The sequence below is a fragment of the Marmota flaviventris genome, chromosome 18, assembly GCF_047511675.1.
Source record: "Marmota flaviventris isolate mMarFla1 chromosome 18, mMarFla1.hap1, whole genome shotgun sequence".
Classification (NCBI taxonomy): Eukaryota; Metazoa; Chordata; class Mammalia; order Rodentia; family Sciuridae; genus Marmota; species Marmota flaviventris.
The window spans coordinates 29,316,732-29,338,821 of NC_092515.1; the positions used below are offsets into that span (position 1 = coordinate 29,316,732).

The following is a 22,090-nucleotide window of genomic DNA, read 5'->3' on the forward strand; positions in this document are numbered from 1 at the left end:
GAATACATCTTGATTTTTCTTATATAAATCACTCATAGGATGTATTATCTTTGATATTCAGTTACTATTTCTTTAAAATGAGTTTTGAAGATACTCGAAAAATAATCTAAGTGTAGAATTCTAGATTTGCATGATTTAATCCTCAAGCTATAAAACTCTTGAGTTTTCCTTGCACACTTTTTTATGTATTTAAAGTATTTTTTACTGTATTTAGAGTATTTTTATTATATTTTAGAATATTGTTGCTAGTTTTTTTAATAGTCTGTTTTATTGAATATTCTTGGAACACTTGTTATTTTTTATTGAACACTCTTTCTTTTATTAACTTTACTTAGTACAAAATGCAATAATTATAATAGCAAGTACAACTAATAAAAACTGGTTGATGGTAGACACAGAGTGCTAGGTGGGAGCAGGAAAGTTCAGGATTACTGAGGAGTCACTTGACTGTAGGAATTAGCAAGCATGTTGTCCTGAGGGACTGGAGAGTGGCTGCTATTTCAGTAGATCATTGTGTAGTTGGTTAAGAATGCCACTATTCTCTTGTGTGTAAAAATTTAATATTTTGAACCTAGAATTTTTTGAGGTCTAAAATGTAAACACATTCTTGTCTAAGAGAATAATTCCCAGAAAAAGTTGACATTGAACATGCGTTTGGTTCTTGATCTTAGAATATGGCTCCATTTTTAAATGAAAAACCAAGATTTTTTTGTTTGTATCTTTTTTTTTAGGATTCTCATATTCATGTCAAATAGCCTGGCTGATTAATGTAGTTAATTTGGCTGTGTTAGTAACGGAACAGCTCTAATTACTGATAGGAATGGGTAAGGGATGTTTTTGTTTTTGGTGGGGTGAACATACCCTGGAGGTGGGCCAGACAGGCCCCATCACAAAACCCCTTAGAGAATGTAGAGGAAGAAGAGGAGGCTACAGTTGGAAAATGGTCGTGACAACCTATGAGCTCAGAGGTGCAGGCTTGGGTGGGGGCATAAGGCCAGAGACCACACAGCTGGCCATGGAGCTGACCCCAAGAAGACCCTCCCAGCCTCCTAATGTCACCTTGATAGGACCATAAGAGCACACTACCAGGTGGATTCCATTTTGTTTTGTTTTGATTTTTGCTCAGCTACCTAAGTCATAACTGACTGTCTGTATTGGAGCATGTGTTTCAGAAAAAGAAGTATTATTAAATGACTCCCATTTTCTAGATTTTAGATGCTGTTAGCCTAGAGGAGCGATTCAAGATGACCATACCATTGCTTGTCAGGCAAATTGAAGGTCTGAAATTGCTTCAGAAAACCAGAAAACCCAAGCAAGATGATGATAAGCGGGTAAATATATCTTTTATTCTATTTTGTTTGGTTTTATGTGGAAATTTAATGTTAGCTTTTTAAAAAAAGAAAAACTTGAAAGCCAGGTGTGCATCTGTAGTCTCTGAGACAAGGACGATCCCTTGAATCCAGGAGTTGGAGGCTAGTCTGGGCAATAGAGGAAGACCCTGTCACAAGAAACAAAAAAAGAGGGTTAGGGGACTGGGGATGTAGCTTAGTGGTAGAGTAATTACCTAACATGCACACTTGGGGAGAAGAAAGAACAATGAAGAAAAAAGCTCATTATCTCTGATGTAGAGTTTGGTGTGTTTCCTCTAGTCCTTTTATATACCTGAATTTTTTTTTAGCATACAAGCATTTTCTCATATTTTTTTGTTTTTGTTTTAGTACTTATGCAAAGGGACAATTTACCGAGCCATTGACCTTTTAGTCAAACGTGTGTGTTACTTCCATTGTTTTCCATATTTTAGAAGTTAGCAAATACATATGATGAGTGTCTTTTGAGTATAGTGTTTTCTTATTACATATGGTATTAAGAACATAATACAAAAAGTGTTTACTAAAAGAACTGTATGTTGTGCTATAATTGTGCTGACTTGTTTTTAATTTATAAAAGTCTTAATTTTCACTTAGTTAAACTTTTTTGTTGTCTTCTCTATTGAGTCCTTTGTCCTCTAGTAGCTTTATAAATATCCACTCCTTTTCATTTTCTTTTTTTTAAAGTAATAATTCTTTCAAATTTTTTTTAACTACATGTCGGCAGTGGAAAACATTATAATTCTTATTACACATATAGGGCACAATTTTCCATATCTCTTTATATAAAGTATGTTCCACCAATTTATGCCTTTATACATGTACTTTGTTGTTGTTTTTTATTACAATTCTTAATACACATATATACCACAATTTTTGTATCTAGTTTTTATATAAAGTATGTTGACACCCAATTCAAGTCTTCATACATGTACTTTTATTGGATTTTTAAAAAAGCACTTAACTCTTTAACTCATGTTAGTAATTTTGCCCTGTTAATGAACTGAAGATAGCAGTTGTACTTCCCTCAATGAGTAACTTTTATTTGGCTCAACACTACCAATTAAATATTTCTTTCCTTTCCATTATCATGTATCCATTAGGTTTTTATAGTGGGGTATTATTCGAAGTCTACCTTGAGCTATAGAGTTTACTATTTTTATGTCTGGGCAGAGTTAAGATGAGGAAGATATATTTGATGTGGACCAAATGTGAAAATGGCAGTTCCCTGAAAGCAGTTGGATATCCAGAACTCTGACGTGAAAGGTTAGAATAATGTTAGAGATTTGATGGTCACCAGCACTGTAGTGTTGCTCCTTCATCAAAGAGAATACATTGTAGAGAAGAGCAGATGTGAAGAACTCCCAAGGTGGGATTAAAGAAGCAGTAGTCGTCAGCTGAGGAGAGGTGTGAGCACCACGTGGTGTTTAGTATTTCAGGACACCATGCTGCTCAAAGCAAATGTCAGAAATCTGAATTAGTTCTGGCTTAAGATCCTATCAGTGAATCACTTATTCATTTTGTGCAGAAAGTCTAACCCATGTAATACTCTGCAGTGGATTTTTTATCAGTAAAGGTTTTACCACTTAAAAGGCACTTAAAAAGAAAGTTGTTCCAGAAGTGTTCTAGAAAATGATGACATAGGTGATGATTACTTCAAACTGTAGGAATCAGAAGACAATATTTATAATTAGCCTAAACCATCTCCCTTTTTTATCCTTAAGAATTGAAAAATGCTATTTTCTTTTTTAAATTTTTTAAAAGTTTTTATTTGTATATGACACTGTAATGCATTACAATTCTTATTACACATATAGAGCACAATTTTTCATATCTCTGGTTGTATACAAAGTATATTCACACCAATTCGTGTCTTCATACCTATACTTTGGATAATCATGATCATCACATTCCACCATCATTTATATCTTCGTGCGCCTCCTTTCCCCTTCAACCTCTCTTCCCTATCTATAGTTCGTCTATTCCTCCCATGTTCCCTATCTCACTATGAATCAGCCTCCTTATATCAAAGAAAACATTCGGCATTTGTTTTTTGGGGATTGGCTAACTTCACTTAGCATTATCTTCTCTAACTCCATCCATTTACCTGCAAATGCCATGAATTTATTCTCTTCTATTGCTGACTAATATTCCATTGTGTATATATGCCACATTTTAATCCATGCATCTATTGAAGGTTATCTAGGTTGGTTCCACAGTTTAGCTATTGTGAATTGTGCTGCTATAAACATTGATGTGGCTGTGTCCTGTAGTATGCTGTTTTTAGGTCCTTTGGGTATAGACCGAGGAGAGGGATAGCTGGGTCAAATGGTGGTTCCATTCTCAATTTTCCAAGAAATCTCCATACTGCTTTTCATATTGACTGCACCAATTTGCAGTCCCACCAGCAATGTATGAGTTTACCTTTTTCCCCACATCCCTACCAACACGAAAAGTGCTATTTTCTAAGGGGAAATTGCATCAAAAAGTGCTTTTGTCTCAACAATGAAATCATTAATGTATTTTTAAAAAATCTCACTTAAAAAATTCACTTTTTTTTGTAATTTAAAATATTTTATTTACAAAATATTAATTTTATTTGTTAATGACTTATATGAGAATAAAAGTATATATTTAATATGTTTTTATAAAATTACATTTTATTTACTACTATATGTTTTAAATTTTTAATATTTGAATGTATGAAATAGATAATTTCACAGGTAAAAATTTTAATTTTGGAGGATTTTAAATTAAATACCAGTATCTCATTTTGTTCTAGTAATGGTTGGAGTTGATTCATAATATTAATGAATTGAGAATTTAAAAAAAAACAGAAAGTACTTTTAAAATATGGTAGAAAGATCATGAAGAGAACATAAACAATGAACATTTGACTTGGCCTGGGACATGATTATTAGAAGATTATTGAAAGAACATGATTATTGAAAGAACAGTTTCAGCACCACAGGACAGAAGCCAAAGGCTTACTGATGACCTGTAATTGGTGAGAAAGGGGACATGGTAGTTATAGCCACTTGTTGGAGATGTAGAACATCACAGGAAAGGAAGTATATAGTGTGATGGTTAACTGGAAGGGGCCCATCAGTGAGCTACATTATTTTGAAAGGAGGAAGATTTTTCTGTGTTGAAGACAGTGATAATAGAGCCAGGGGTGGAAAGGTTAAAGATGACAGATTTTGTAATGTAGGAGGAGGAAAAATGTAAGTAATAATGAAGTAAAAATGTAAGTAATAATGAAGCCACCAAATGTAAGTAATAATGAAGACGAAGAAAATAGTAGCTGCAATAGTAGTTCAAGGAAAGGTGATTCATAGGTGTTTTAAGTATTTCAAGTAGGCAGTTCCAAAAGAATCACATCCACTTTATGTTAGTTTACTTTTAAAATTCTGCTACATCTGCTTCTTAATTGTTCAGAAATTTAGTTCCTCAAGATATAGGCTGTGGCCATAAATGTGTTTATTCAGTATCAATCCTATACTTACCTTTAGCTGTGTACTTCGTTTCTAAATTATTTTGACATACAGTTTTCTTCTACTGCCTACTTAGGTTATAGCTATACGCCCTATTAGAAGACTCACACACATCCCAGGTACTTTAGAAGATGAGGACGAGGATGAAGATAATGATGATATTGTCATGTTAGAGAAAAAAATACGAACATCCAGTATGCCAGAGCAGGCCCATAAAGTCTGTGTCAAAGAGATAAAAAGGTAAATTATTGAAGGCATTAATTCACTAGTATTTTCTTTTTGTTTATTATGTAAAAGTAACAATTTTGAAACTTGATTCTGCTGCTTTGGATCACAAACTGAAATCTGAATCATTTGTTTTATATTCTCTGCTCTTTCTCTTTTTCTTATTCTTAATATACTCATAGATCACCCTATTCATTTTATCTTTCCATTGCCAACTTTTATCTTTCATGACTTTCCTAATTCGTGGCTTATGCCTTTGATCTTTGGAAGACTTCCCCTCTTTCATCATTCCTCAGCAGAATATAATTCTTAAAACATTCTTAATACTCATGAATTAACACCACTTTCATTAATATTTTTATCATACCAAAAAGTGATAGACATCTTTCACTTCTGCTTTGGCTGTCAGACATTGTAACTATTGAGGCTGCCTTTTCCTTGTCTAAAAGAAAGGACCATACTTCTTTGTTCAAATGTAGTATTTGTTCAGTTATCATTGTGTTCTTACTTGTCACTGTTTCTTCTTAGATTGTAATCTTCAGAAAGTAGAAACTGTCAGTTTCTCTTTGTGCAACACAAAGTACAGGGAAACCTTGATGACAAAATAGATTATATATATATTTATTTGTATTTATTTTTTAGTTGTAGTTGGACACAATACCTTTGTTTTATTTATTTATTTTTATGTGCTACTGAGGATCGAACCCAGTGCCTCACACATGCAATGTGAGTGCACTAATGTTGAGCCACAACCCCATCCCCGTGGTGGGTTATATTTTATGGATAACCTCAGAGTTAAATAGAACACCATTTTTTTCTTTTATATTATGAAACAAAATAAAATTTATATTAACATTAAAAACTTTTTTAGACTTGTTTAAATATTCATGATACATCTCACCTAGGATGGGAGACATGTTGATTTCTCTGTATTGGTATTATTTTATATTCTTGAATATTAAATATGTTTTATATGTATTCTTTCCCCATAGACTCAAAAAAATGCCTCAATCAATGCCAGAATATGCTCTGACTAGAAATTATTTGGAACTTATGGTAGAACTTCCTTGGAACAAAAGTACAACTGGTGAGCCAACAAAATAACACCTTGTTTACATCCTAATCATCACTCAGCTCATGTAAATTCTCACTTCAAATGTTGCCCATTGACTGTCTTACTAATAAATTAGTTACTTTTCATTTTTGAAACTATTTTATTGAGTTATGATTGACATGTAAAAGCTGGTATTTACATCCTGATGAGTTTTAGGATAAGACTAATCCATGAAATCATCACTATCATCAAAGCCATAAATATATCTATCCTACTCAAAGTTTCCTCCTGCTCATTATGTTGTTATAATTGACATTTCTTTCTGTGTATATGTGGTGATGGTGGGTGATGTTAAAATTATGGAGCATAAAATCCACCTTTTTAGCAATTTTTTTTTTGAGAGAGAGAGGAGAAAATTTTTTAATATTTATTTTTCAGTTTTCGGCGGACACATCTTTATTTTATTTTTATGTGGTGCTAAGGATGGAACCCAGCGCCCCACGCATGCCAAAGGAACGGGTTACCACTTGAGTCACATCCCCAGCCCCTTTTTAGCAAATTTTAAGAATACAAAATAGTATTGTTAGCTACATGCCCTAGGCTATATAGCATATCTCCAGAACCTATCTTGTATTATTGAGACTTTCTACCCTTTAACCATCACTTCACCATTCCTCTGAACTTAGTCCCTGGCATTTACTGCTGCTGCTCTTAGCTTCTATGAATTTGATTGTTTTAAATTTCACATATAAGTGAAATTATACAGTATTTGTCTTTCTGTGTCTGGCTTATTTCATTTATCATAATCTCTTGTAGGTTTATCCATGATGTCAAAAGTGACAGGATTTCCTTATATTTTAAGGCTGTATACTATATTGTATGTATATACCACTTTTTAAATTCAAGAATCTTTCAGTAGATGTTGAGGTGATTTTCACATCTTGACTATTGTGAATAATCACATTACAGTGAATATGGCAGTGTAGCTATCTCTTCCAGATTCTGCTTTCAATTCCTCTGGATATATACACAGAAGTAGGACTTCTAGATCATATGGTAATTCTATTTTTGATCTTTTGAGGAACCTCTACACTGTTTTCATAATGGCTATACTAATTTACATTCCTACTAACCGTGTAGAATTCCCTTTTCTCCATATGCTTGTCACCAATTATTAGAATTTTTTTATAGTTTTTTTTTAATAGCCATTCTAATAGGCATGAAGGAATAGCTTGTGGGTTTCTGTTTGTTTTTGGGGGGCTGAAGATCAAACCCAAGGCCTTGCACATTCTATGCAAGTGTTCTCCCACTGAGCTACTTCCCAGCCCTTTGTGGTTTTGATTTTCATTTTCTTGATGATGAGTGATGTTGAGCACCTTTTCATTTATTTTTTGAGCATCTGTATGTCTTCTTTAGAGAAAGATCTGTTGAGGTCCTTTGCCCATTTTCACTCAGGCTATTTGGTTTTTGCTGTTGATTTGTGTGGTTCATTGTATATTTTAGATATTAATCTCTTATCAGATAAATGGTTTGCAAATATTTTCTTCTATGTATAGCCTTCTCATTTTATTGATTGTTTCCTTTGTTTAAAGAAGCTTTTTAGTTTGATGTAATTTCACTCATTTATTTTTTGCTCTTGTTGCCTTACTTTTGATGTCACATCCCAAAATATTACCAAGACCAATATCAAGGAGCTTTTTCCATGGTTTTGTCTAGGAATCTTATGATTTCAGGTCTTATGTTTAAGTCTTTCATCCATTTTGAGTTGATTTTTGTGAGTGGTGTAATATCAAAGCCTAATCTCATTCTTCTGCATGTGATATCCAGTTTTTCCAACAGCATTTATTTGAAGAGACTGTCCTTGCCCTATTGTGCACTCTTGGCATCTTTATTGAAAATTAGCTGATCATATGTGTATATTTATTTCTGGGCTATTCTTTTCTGTTCTGTATGTCTGTTTTATGCCAGAACCATTTTTTTTTTTATTACTGTAGATATAACTTGACATCCAGGTGGTATGATTCCTCCAGCTTTGTTTTTCTTGCTCAAGATTGCTTTGGCCATTGGGATCTTTTGTAATTACATGTGAATTTTAGGATTTTTTTTTTTATGTGTGTGTGTGTGTGTGAAAAATGGCATCAGAATTTTGATAGAGATTATCAAAAGGATTTGTAGATTCCCTTGGGAAATATGGACATTTTATCAATATTCTTCTAGTCTATGAACATGGTCTTATCTCTCCATTTACTTGTGTTTAATTTCTTTCACCAGTATTTTATAATTGTAAGTTGCATTTTGTCAATGTTTTTTCTGCATCTATTGAGATGATGGTATGATTTTTATCCTTTATTCTGTTAACTTATTATGTCACATTTATTGATTTGTGTGTGTTGAATAGTTCTTGCAATATCAGTGATAAATTTCATGATCATGATGTATGACTCTTAATATGCTGCTGCATTTGATTTGCTTGTATTTTGTTGAAAATGTTTGCATCCATGTTTATCAGAGATATTGGCCTGTAATTTTCTTTTCGTATCTTTGTGTGGCTTTTGTTTAGGGGTAATTTTAGACTCATAAAATATATTTGGAGTATTCCTTTCTCTTCAGTTTTTTAAAGAATTTGAGAAGGATTTGTGTTAATTGTTCTTTAAATGTTTGGCAAAATTCACTAAAAACATTTGGTCCTGGGCTTTCTTTTTGGGGAGGATTTTGATTACCAGTTCTCTCTCTGTTTTTGGATTTCTGTTTCTTGATTCAGTCTTGGAAGGTTGCATGTATCTAGGAATTAATTCTAAGTTATTCAGTTTGCTGATGTACCCTTGTTCATAGTAGTCTCTTATGATCATTTGTTTCTTTTTTTTTTCGGGGGGCATGTACTGGGGATTGAACTCAGGGGCACTCAGTCACTGAGCCACATTCCCAACCCTATTTTATTTAAAGTCAGGGTCTCACTAAGTTGCTTAGGGCCTCACTGTTGCTGAGGCTGGCTTTGAACTTGCAATCCTCCTGCCTCAGCCTCCTGAACCACTGGGATTATAGGTTTGTGCCACCGCTCCCAGCAGTTCCCTGGATTTTGAAGAAAACCCCAGAAGTTTGGTATATCCTGTCATTATAAAACACATTTTTGGCTCTCTGCCTGGAACCCAGCATTCCTGAGAGTCTTGCCATCACAGAATCCAATTTCCCTGGCCTTCCACTTAGACCTCAATTCTGACTATAATCAATAGTGTAACTAAATTACATATATTACTGCTTAGCCAGGTTTTTATGGACTATCTTGGGAACCAAACTACACTTAAGGCCATTTTTTTTTCCATTAAGAAAAGTATACAAAAAATTCCAAATAGCTAATTGAAAGAGTAGGTTTGTATGTTTCTTTTCTCCACTCTTCTTCTTTCACTGTCAGTATGAATATGTCACTGTATAATAATATGCACTAACAACCACCTGACTGGTGAATTTATTTTGGCTTCCATGGCCTGGTGTTTAATTTATGAGTGTTTTATATGCTAAAAGCATGTTAGTAAACCTGATGAAAGCTTTACTCTGGAAACAAAGCCTAATTCAAATGCTTCTTATAATACTTTAATGAATACAGTTTTTCTGGATGGCAATTAGGGGATTCTTTACAATGATTTTTTTTTAACCTAGCACTTCCATTTATAGAAGATTAGCTGAAGGAAATAATTATAGCTATATATAAAGATTAGTTACAAGAATGCACAGTGTTTTCTTTATAACCAAGGATTTGTAAATAACCTAGATGCTCAGCATAGAGAATTAGTTAAATGAATATGGATAATTATTTAATGCAATATTAAGTAGTCATAACATATTAGAAAAATACATGTGACTGAAAGTGGCTGTAGAAGAGTAAATGAAAAAAATTATAGAAAGCGTTATACATTCCCATTTTGAGAAATAGATATGTAAGTACACATTCACACAGCCTAGAATAACATACCAAAAAGAAGGTAATGATGATCTTTGGGGGATATGAGATTATGGGTTACTGTTTTCTTCTTTTATTGATTTCTTCAGATTTTCTGGGATGGACACATTTGTTCCCATCAAAGGAACAAATGCCAGCATAAATAGAGTAAAATGCAAATTATGTCTGCATGAAAATAGTGTGTATCTAGAAAATCATTCCAAATAAAGTGAGCATAGTGGTTTATTTGTTCTTTTTAGATATATATGACAGTAGAGTGTATTTTGACATATTGTAAATACATGCAGTACCTTATTCTAAGTAGGATTCCATTCTTGCGGTTGTACATGATGTTGAGTTACACTTGTCATGTATTCATATAGAACATAGAAAAGTACATCCAGTTCATTCTACTGTCTTTTCTATTCCTATTCTTCCTCCCTTCCCTTTATTCCCCTTTGTCTAATCCAATGAATTTATATCCCCCCCCCATCTTATTGTGTTAGCATCCACATATCAGAGTATTCAACCTTTGGTTTTTGGCGACTGGCTTATTCACTTAGCATGATAGTCTCCATTTCCACTCATTTGCCAGCAAATGCCATAATTTTATTCTTCTTTATGGCTGAGTAATATGCCATTGTGTATATATGCCACATTTTCTTTATCCACTCATTTGTTGAAGAGCACCTAGGTTGGTTCCATAAATTTAGCTATTGTGAATTGAGCTGCTATAAACATTGATCTGGCTTGTCACTGTAGAAAGTACCCACTATCTCTGGAGACACCAAATCTTAAGCAGAAAAACTAAACCAAGTATAGGATCCAAGTTTGTTCTTACCACATCTTTTTTTCCAAAAAAAAAAAATTGGCTCTTGCCAAGCTTGAAAAAGTTTGACCTGTTCAAATTATTTCTGTTGGGTTTTTTGACAGACCGCCTGGACATTCGGGCAGCCCGAATTCTTCTGGATAATGACCACTATGCCATGGAAAAATTGAAGAAAAGAGTTCTGGAATACTTGGCTGTCAGGCAGCTGAAAAACAACCTGAAGGGCCCTATTCTGTGCTTTGTTGGCCCTCCTGGAGTTGGTAAAACAAGTGTGGGAAGATCAGTGGCCAAGACTTTAGGTCGAGAGTTCCACAGGATTGCGCTTGGAGGAGTATGTGATCAGTCTGACATTCGAGGACACAGGTAAAATGTATCTCCCAGCCTAATCTCCAGTTCTAGTTCTCATTTTGTTGACTAGAGCCTCTAAAACACTGAGGCACAATATTATGTCTCTGTTTCTTCAGGGACTATTTGTAGTATCTTGAATGGAAAGGACATTTACAAGACTTATATGCTAGCCTAGAGCCTCTCATCATAATGGAATACCTACATTAACCTTGATATTTGTATGACAGTGGGTAGCTATTGTATGCCTCAGCTTTTCTGAAATCTCATTTGAATGTGATTATAAATTACTTTATGATTGGATATTATAATGTCTTTGCATTCATTTTGGCCCAGTTATATTACATAAATAATGACCCATAAATGTTTAGAGTTTAGAAAAACAACTGTAATAGTTAGGGCAGATATGAAAAAGAGGAATCTTGGGTAGCAAATTTCTTCTGCTTGCAGTTTAACCTCCTTTATGAAAGCTGATTTGTATTATAAATACCAATAATAAAGAAAGATTAGCATAACTATTAAGGCTTATCCTTGTATGTGTGTATATATGTATATCTTAAATGTAGAACATTAAAAATATAGAAGCCATGAACTGCTTATTTTTAAAAAAAGATGCTTTTTTCTGCGGGGAGAGTACCAGGAATTGAACTCAGGGGCAACTTGACCACTGAGCCACATTCCCAGCCCTATTTTGTATTTTATTTAGAGACAAGGTCTCACTGAGTTGCTTAGCACCTCAGTTTTGCTGAGGCTGGCTTTGAACTTGCCATCCTCCTGCTTTCAGCCTCCTGAGCTGCTGGGGTTACAGGCATGTACCACCGCACCCAGCTAATGTGATACATTTTTTAAAAATATGTTTTTAAGTTGTTGATGAACGTTTATTTTTATTTATTTGTATGCAGTGCTGAGAATTGAACCCAGTGCCTCACACATACAAGGCAACAGCTCTACCACTGAGCTACAACACCAGCCTTAACATCTTATTTTCCAATTCCCTGTTCACAGGTTATCTCTGACCTTAGGTGGGAATGGGAAACTGTTTCAAAAACTTTTCTTTGAGAAATGTTACTTTTATATTCTCTTATTTGTTCACTTACAATCAAAGAAGAAACAATCCAAGACTTTAATGAATAAGCAATGAGGGGGAACATCAGAGCAGAGAATTGATTTGGGTCATTGATTGGGTTATAATGACCTGACTAAATATTGGCCCATTGTGTTTCTTTGTATTATTCTGAATAACTTAAAGGAAGTTTCTTTCTGGAAACGTCAAGATATTTTTGTTGCCTAGACTTCCTTATTCTCGCTTGTGCCACTAGAGGCTGTAGTTTGCTTTCATAACAAAATTGGCATCTCTTGGACCAAAGCTGCATCTAGGGCCACAATCTTCTGATTTTAACTATAGAGCTTTCAGGAGGTATTCCTGATTTAAGTGACTTGATTTATACCTTACATTGTTTTAGTTATTTTTTTCTTATCTGTAGCTTAGTTTTGTATATGTATTTGATGAGATTTAGAGAATCAGTTTGTGGCATTAATGTTATGAGGAAGTGGTATAATAAGCATTTGACATGTAGGTAATTTGTTCTTATTTCTTTCTATAATTGTATTGATTATTCTGAAGGGTTTGGAAAGGCACCCAGTATATGATATACAGTAAGCATCACTAAAAATTAGCCTCATTATTATTTTAATTCTAAATTCATAGGGAATAAGTCTGGATTTATATAGTTTGGTATGATTTTTGATAAGCCTTAAGCGGATTTTTACGTTGCATTCTAAAATATTTATTCTATTTTCAGCATTACTATTTAATTTATGTGACAGAATTGTGAAAATGTATTTGTCTATTACCTGGTGGTAGAGAATGTATACTGTCATGGGTCTCATCACTTCTTAAGAATAAAAATTGTTGGATTTAAACAGATCTCCTTTTAAACTCTTTACTGACATATTAAGTGTGTTCATTTTTTCGAGTACGTATATTTTTGTGTGTGTAATACTAAATCTAAAGAAAATAAGAATTTACTTTTTAAGTCTTTTGTAAAAGGAACTTGTGTTAGGTTCACCACTGCTTAAAATATTTGTAAATATAAACTGTTTAGAAATGTATGGCTTGCATAGAGATCATGATTATTGCCAAATCATTCCATTGAACCTGATATTAGATTAACCTTCTTGGAAACTATTCCTTAACCATCCCTGTTCAGATGTTTCATTAAACACTATACAGCCTATCCTTGTGCTATTAAAAATGATCACTCACCTCTCTGCTAAATTATTAAAGCCTGGTGAAAAAATTTTATTTGAAAATCTATTTGAAGGCACATGGAGAGTAGTGTGTGGTTGTTGAGGAATGAAGAGGGTGAGGGAAGAGTATGCATTCATGTCAGAGTAATGAATTGAAGGTGACTAGGAGCAGGGGAGAAAGAACAGTGGAGGATTATAGCACAGCCATGGGTGGTGTCTGTGGGAACATGTAGTTCCATGTGACAGTTGAGGCATTTTGGAAACACCCAGGTCTTGGCATTTGAGTACTGGTCACATGCTCACAATTAGAGTTCATGAAAAGTTTTGTTTTTCCTTAGCCTCTGAGTAGGCACCACTGTTCTACAGTCTTAAAATAGCCAAGGAGAAACAGAGCTGCTTTATGTCATCTTCCTTGCTTATTCTCCTGATTTTATCACTCACTGTCCTTATTTTCCCATGCATGAAACACCAGCCATTTGCTAGAAGTACCTGTTTATGTAAAGGAACGTGCTAGTAGGGAATGGATGTTAAAAACAATGGAAGATATATATTTAAGTGATAATAAGGTGGAAGAAGGGGAAAAAAGGAAAGGCTTCATTTACATTTAAATATTAAACTGGAAAAATAATAATGACCTGACTAAACATTGGCCCATTGTGTTTCTTTGTATTATTCTGAATAACTTAAAAAGGAAAAATAGGCTAATGCTTAGTTCCATATTAACCCATACAGTTTTTCAATCTTCTCAACATTTCACATTTGGTTTTATCTTCATTGCATTTTTTCTGTCTGCTTTTTAATGTTCCCATCTATCAGATTTTAAACTGAAGTTTTTATATTTAAATATTCCACTTAAATAATTTAAACCAGTTCACAGAAATTCAATATAAAATAACTTTTTTAAGTTGAAATTTGTTTTCATTCTTTGTTCGTTGGTTAAAAAAAATACTATTGCTATGATATGTCTCAATCCCTATTTCTATTAACTCTTTGGAGGAAATTTACCAGCTGTTTGTTTAGGTAATGAAAGTATATTATTGTAGGGAATCATTGACTTAATTTTTAAATACGATGAGAAGAAAAACAGTCTTGTGATTTCCTTGTTGATAAATTTTCATATGCAACCCAAAATGGTGAAGTTATAAGTTAACAGTTTCATTATTAGACTCTAAAAGGGAAAAAATAACTTCAGTAGCAAATGTTTAACATTTTTTAATATAGTATAACAGACATATAATGATTTACTTACTATTCTCCTTACAACCAAGTATTTGCATATAACTCTTTTTTGCCTCTCTAAAACAAGTTTATTTTAAGGCCCCAACCCACATTTCCTCCATTAATTAAAATGAGTAATGATCTTTCTTTTTTCTAAATTAGCCATGTATTGTCTATTTTGCTCCTTTGATGATTAAACAATATATACCTCTGGCATTTCTAACATACATCTATGGAGATAAAACATAAATCCACTGAGCATCTGGAATCTGGAAACCTTTCAGCTGCTCCAATATCCAAACCTTTTTGAGCACTGATATGATGCCCCTAGTGGAAAATTCCACACCTGACATCATGTGATGGGTCTAAGTCAAAAAGCAGGTGCACTAAAAGTATTATACAAAATTTGCCAGGTGCAGTGGTGCATACCTATAATCCCAGCCACTTAGTGGGCAAAAACAGTAGGATCACAAGTTTGAGGCCAACCTGGGGACTTAGCTCAGTGATAGAGTGCTCCTGGGTTAAACCCCCAGTAATGAGTAAGGGAGGATTTTATATATATATATATATATATATATATATATATATATATATATATATATATATATATATATAGTGTGTATGTGTATAATTATCATTAGGCTATGAAAAAGTACTTGTGAAACATAAATTAATTTTATGTTTGAATTTGGGTCTTATTCCCTAGATATCTTGTTATATATATGCAAGTAGTCCAAAATCCAAAAAGATTCAAAATCTGAAACACTTCAGATAAGGGATACTGAGCCTATATATAAAAAGTTTAACCTCTGTATGGCAGAGCACTCTCTCGCTCGCGCGTGCGTTTTCTCTCTCTCTCTCTCTCTCTCTCTCTCTCTCTATATATATATATATATATATATATATATATATACACACACACACACAATCCCCTAAAATAAAAAAAAATATTTATATGTGTATGTGAGTATATATATGTGTGTGTGTGTATGTATATGTGTGTATGTGTGTGTGTGTATATATATATGAATACATATATATATTTTGGATTATGTTAGATTTGGAAGTATTTAAGTATGATCAGACTAAGATAATTGATTACATAAGGCAGTAAAATAGATGATATTTTAATTTTCCATAGTTGTTTTTTGAAGCATAAACCAAACTATCTTTTGGAAAATAAAAAATGCTGATCTTATAATTAATATTTTTGAACTATTTAGAAAGTTTGGTTTTGTATATCTTATATGCTAGTTGAATAGTCATGATAAATCTATTAAGCCTGAGGAAATAATAAGAAAAATATGAATTTATGTATTTTTCTTTTGAAAAAAATAATAATTTTGCTTTTATGTTTATATATTTAAATGCATTTAAATTTTTTAAGCCTTTTTCATTCTATTTTAACTGGTATATAAAAACATACAAATTGCCTATATTAATGGGATACCATTGTAATGTTCTAACAGAATGTGTATATTTTTAAATGAATGTTTTTACTTCAACTGGAGGAAGAATTTCTAGGTAATCATATTCAGGTTTAAAAATAAGTCATTGAAGTGATATACTTTGTATAAACTTTATTATGCTATGTTGCTTTTTTATTTGCTATATTTTGAGAAATAAAATATAGAAAAGACTAATATTTGCCCTTTTTATGTTGATTGTACAATTTTATTATTTTTTTTTTAAATACATGACAGCAGAATGTATTACAATTCTTATTACACATATAGAGCACAAATTTTCAGATGTTTGTATAAAGTATGTTCACGCCTAATATTTGCCCTTTAAAAAGTCATAGTTTGTAAAAGATTACCACTTTCATTTATTTCCTACTTATGTAGTTTCTCAGGAGGATATTTTGGTATGTTAATTAGGTAAGAAATGGTTGCAGTTGTTTGGTGATATTGAAAGAGAACATTTTCTTTGTGTATTGCAACATTTTGCACCATCTGATTTCATACTCTATGGATTTATTCAAAATATATAATCTTTTCAGTCAGTGAATTGCATTCTTCCATAACTTCTGATAAAACCTAATAGAAAAACATGTTAAAACAAATTCAATGTAGATAAGACATTGTCTACTACATTTCTAGAGCAGTTTCTGAAAAACTAAAAGTTTTTCTTTTAATAAATAAGTATTAAATCTTTTCATTAAATAATTAGTTATCTAGCTAGTAATTTTTATTTCTTCTGATTTTAGGAAAAAATGTCCTTTCAGGAGAGGCTTAAATCATTAAATAATCAATCAAACCTACCACCTTTTTAGAATCAAAATATTAATAAAAGATGGCACGTTCATGTATTTCTTAGGTTGGGTATTCTTTACTTCGATATGAAGTCACAGTGTAGACATTCTTAATAACTTATGGACTCAGTGGTAATGACTGTCTTTGTGCTTTGACCTCTATGCTAGTGGTGCGTATTTGGGAGATGTCACCTGTGACTGAGGAACATTAAGGACATTGAGTACACTTGGTGCTATAAAAATACATTTGTAATAGTTACTTTCATAAAGCAGAAGTTTTCATGGGACTCAGATTCAGATGTACTGATTTCTGCTTTTGTACTTTTTCCAAGAAACCAAAATTAGTCTTTTAAGTAGCTGGAAAAATAAGAATTAACATTGAAATTAACAATTAATAATTAACATTGGTGTTTATTATGTGTTTTATGTTTGTTTTCTCATACAGCCTATGAAATTGGCACTGTTGTTGCAATTTTATAGATAAGGAAACTGAGACTTTGGTCAAGTAATTTATCCAAAGTAGCATTCAAACAGTTTGTTTTGTTTTTTTAATTTAAAGACAGGGCCTTGCTAAGTTGCTGAGGCTAGCTTTAAACTCTCGATCCTCCTGCCTCAACCTCCCAAACCTCTGGGATTGATTATAGGCATATGCCACCACACTTGGCAGCACTCAAATGCTTTTATCACCTTATCTACCTACCAATCTATCTACCAATGGTGGTAGAAAGATGCTTTGGGTTGATTGCATAATGGATCTCGTGGAGAACAACGTTATAGCTCTCTATCCAGCATCTACTCGATAATAATACCCTATTGCTGTCATCAAGTGTCCACTTGATGTCCTCTTTAGAAGAGGTTATAATTCTCATGAGTAACAACTAGGTCATTAGGTAGGTAAGCATTAGAAGAATTGTAGGGTCAGTAAAAGCTATAGGTATTTATTAGGTCACTTTGTGAGAGGTGGTCAGAAAGCTTTCTTAGAATTGTGATTTAGGCAGGGAGAGTAAGAGAAGTGTTTTAGTCAGATTTTTGTAACTATAATGAAATACCTGAGGCAAGCTACTAACAAAGAAAAGAGAGTTTTTAGCTGTCAGTTTTGGAGTCTAAAAAGGCCAAACCACATCGTATAGACCCTTTTGAGGATTCCTCCTGTTTGCTATACCTCATGGTGGATTACAATGGTAAGAGCACTTGTGGGAGCAAGGAATTATGTTGCAAACAGGAAGCAGAGAGTGTTATAACAACTTCTAAAGAACTAACTCAGAGTTCCATAAGAAATATCTTACCCCCTTTCAAGGACATACCCCACTCCCAATGTCTTCCTACTAGGCACCACCTTCTAAATACCACCAACCTGAGACCAAGTGGACCTTCTTGAATCACTCAGACCATTCCGTATCATAGCAGACAGGAAAACACCATATTAACAAAGGTAGAAAACCCTGAGGGGTATAATAGAGTCTTGATTGTGAATGAAACAGGAGAGTAACCGAAGCAAGTTGGGAAAACCTGGTAGGAGCTAGATTGTGAAGAGCCCTTGAATTCTAGACAAAGATGTTTGAACCTTGTTCTGTAGGATCTGGGAAGCAGTGGGAAGTTCAGGAGAAATTGCTTGTTTATAGTTCTAATATCTAGATTTCCACTTCTCTAAAAAGGGTTTTTAAAATATTATTTTCTCTCTATGACCTTAGGTTTAGACTGGTGAGGCTACCTATCAAAAAAGGAAAGAAAAAGTAATTAATGCAACAAAATATGGCTCACAGAGGCTTTGAGATTTAAAAGAAAATGTCTCTTTTTTACCACTCTTAAAATGAGTAATAGCAAATGTGTAAGTTCTCTAGATTATAATTTGAAAGAGTTTATTATTTTCATATCTTGTCTCTCCTGTTTCCTGTTCTGAATTTTTTGTTTGTTTGTTTTTGTTTTTGTTTAATGGTGCTGGGACTTGAATCCAGGGCATTGCACATGCTAGGCAAGTGTATTACCACTGACTTACAACCCCAGTCCCATCCTGAAATCTTGAATATGCTAATTTCTTATTATAATAGGTCGAACAGTACAACGTTTATTGTATCTGGTTCCAGTGCCTTAGTCACCTGCTCTGGATGAAAGGCATTCCCACGACATTTTTAAGGCTTTCTTGTCTTTTCAAAGGTCACTCTATTTATTCTGTCCTACTTTATACCAGTCATGTGGCAGAATTGAGGCTTGCTCTGTGAATCGGCTTTGTGTGGATCATGAGATAACTGCTGCTGTTCCATTTATCATTGATCATTTTCTTCTAGGCAGTCAGAATTTTATGCCTTTTCAGAAACAGCATTTGCTTTGCACCTGACTTAGACAGTAAGGGTGTAATTAAAAATTAATAAATTGCTGCTTCAAATAAAGTTTTACCAGCTTTGTAACCATAGGGACACTTTCTTTTAGTAAATATATTTGTTTTTATTTCATACCACACTCTACATCTGTCATAATTATGTAGATTGTCCTTATTCAAGTATGATAAAACAGCTTCTAAAATTTTAATGCTCAACAAAATATCTGGCAGAATTTGGTTATGCCACCTAATATATATGTGATGTATATAGTTCAGAAATCCAAAATAATGGAATTTTGACATAAATACTGGTGATCTCAGACCCTCTTACTACAACTAACAACATATTGTTACTTTTCAAAGGTAATTATTGTCTTTGAAAGTTTGGAGTTTTTCTAATTTGTTTGTTGTTCATTATTTATTATGGTGGAGGGGATCCACCTTCTGATTGGCCCTTTGAGCCCATTTTTAGTCTCCTTCATGAAGATGATGTTTTAGCCAGTCCTAGGGCAGCTCTTTCAGTATGTAAAATGGTTGTTATATTGGAGCAAAAGGGTGCTCTGGGAAAACCATGAGAGTTTTAGGAACTAAAACTAAATTCACAGGGCTACTGGACATTTTGGAATCTCAGACGAACAGTCAAAACTGTGTGGATTAAGTGTGGTGTTTTTCCTGTTTTACTAAATGCAAAAACAAGATACAGTTCTTCTAATATCATGGTCAGCTTGTAGCCAGAATTAAGTAGAAAATAAGAATTGAATCTAATAATTTTTGATGTACCATAATACATCAAAAAAAGAGAGCTCTTAGAAAATAAAAATTGAATCTAATAATTTTTGATGAACCATAATACATAAAAAAAAAAGAGAGAGAGCTCTTTGGTATGCTGTGGTGAAGCTGAATTACTTCTTTACAGGCCTCAAGTTTGATTTCTAAGTGATATTGTTCTTTCCTCCTCATCTCATGGTTGTAAATTTGCTGCCTTCTTTCTCTAGGCGAACCTATGTTGGCAGTATGCCTGGTCGTATAATCAATGGCTTGAAGACTGTTGGAGTTAATAATCCCGTGTTCCTATTAGATGAGGTTGACAAACTGGGGAAAAGTCTGCAGGGTGACCCTGCAGCAGCTTTGCTTGAGGTAAGTTTTAGAAAATTCCCTATTTATAGTCACACTTAGAGCGTGAATGAGAGTAGATCATATCTGCGTAATATCCACATTGGTGTGTGATCAGTTATGGGAACGGTTTGATATAGCCTAAAATTCGAAGCAATTTGACAGCTAAATAAAAATGTCTTGGATATTTCTTTCTCTTCATTCTGGTAAGTCTTTTCATTTCTTTTTTCTTTTTTTTATATTAACTAGCTTACCAAAATTTTCTACAGAGATCAGTAATTCTATAAGGTTATGACCAAAAGCATCAAAGGAGTCTTCTCCCTGGGTCCTCCATTTCCTGTTCTGCACTTCTTTAACATTTTATGGATCAGTTCCATTTTTTTCATAGTTTCGATATATTGCTATGTTTTGAATTTTCAACTTTTGGCATTATTTGTAGTCTCCCTCTGTAGGAGTTGAAGATTTTTGCCTTTTTTCTTCTCTTTTACCCCTAAGGTATCATTTTATACTCCAAATCTTTCATTATAGAGTTTATCTTTTTTATTGTCACTATTAAGTATTTACATTTAAATTATCATGTAAATAAATACATTTCACAATTTATCATTTTTCCTTTCCTGATCCTTTTTTTGTTTTTCTGTACATGTTTTTGAAGATCTACTGGACTTGTTTCTTCTGTTTACTTTTTCTAGTTGTCTTGTTCTTCTTTTAGGACATTCAAACATTTTAGGTTCTCTATCAATTTTATCTTCGTAAAGCTTCCAATCTGAACTGGTTGTTTCCTTCATCTGGTGCACGGCTATCTTCGTAGGATCTTTCTCCACTTCCCGCCATGTTTGATTTCCTGTCTCCTACATTCCTTGTCTCTTTCCTGGTTTATTCCCTCTTTGTTTTATTTTGTTTAATGTTGATGACTTCCTATAAAGTTTACGTGGGTAAATATTAGTAGATTTTTCATTCCAAAATATTTTTGTGTCTCTCATATTTGATTGGTAGTTTGAGTTCAGAATTTGAGTTGGAAACAATTTCTCTGCAGAATTTTACTTTGCCTTCATTGTTTTCTGGCTACTGGTATTGCTGTTGATAAAAATCGTGTTCTGATCCTTTTTTTACTCTTTGAAAACTTTTAGGACCTTCCTTTTGTCTGTGTGCTGAAATTTTGCAGTAATCTAGGATGCCTTGATATGAGTCTCTTTCTATCCATTTTTGTTGATGTTTTAAAGAGTCTTTGAATTCTTAATCTTTATTTCTGGAAAATCTTCTCAAATTCTTTAGTTGATGATTTTTTTCCCTCACATTTTTTTGGAACTCCTATTACTTAGAGATCTTGAATTGTGTTCTTTTCTCTCTTTTATTTTTTGCTCTACTTTCTGTGCAGACTTCCTCAGCTTCATCTTTAAAAACTCTCTATGTGTTTTTCAGAAACTTCTGTTTTTACTTCTCTGCATATTACTTTATAGTACGCTGCTCTCCATTCAGTAGTTGTAACATATCCTTTAACCTCTGTGAGAAAGCCACTGATAGATTTTTTGGTTTTTATATTTCCCTTCACTTGAAGCTGCTTTTATCTGTTTATGTTTTGTATCTTTTATGTTAGAGTCTTTTGTTAACCCTCTGGAAATTCTTTAGTTGTTTATGTATTCATATTTAAAAGTGAGCAATAAAAAATCTGACTGGAAACTGTGAGCAC

General features: G+C 33.2%; 1 protein-coding gene across 1 annotated transcript in view; it reads left to right on the top strand.

Annotated features, from left to right (window-relative positions):
* Lonp2 (lon peptidase 2, peroxisomal) overlaps nucleotides 1–22,090 on the top strand; it is a 94,973-nt gene that overhangs the window by 21,705 nt on the left and 51,178 nt on the right. The window contains exons 4-8 of the mRNA XM_027938989.2: nucleotides 1,209–1,331; nucleotides 4,938–5,101; nucleotides 6,079–6,173; nucleotides 11,008–11,266; nucleotides 20,283–20,424. Of these exons, the coding sequence (XP_027794790.2) occupies nucleotides 1,209–1,331; nucleotides 4,938–5,101; nucleotides 6,079–6,173; nucleotides 11,008–11,266; nucleotides 20,283–20,424 (783 nt within the window). The remainder of the gene's footprint in view (nucleotides 1–1,208; nucleotides 1,332–4,937; nucleotides 5,102–6,078; nucleotides 6,174–11,007; nucleotides 11,267–20,282; nucleotides 20,425–22,090) is intronic.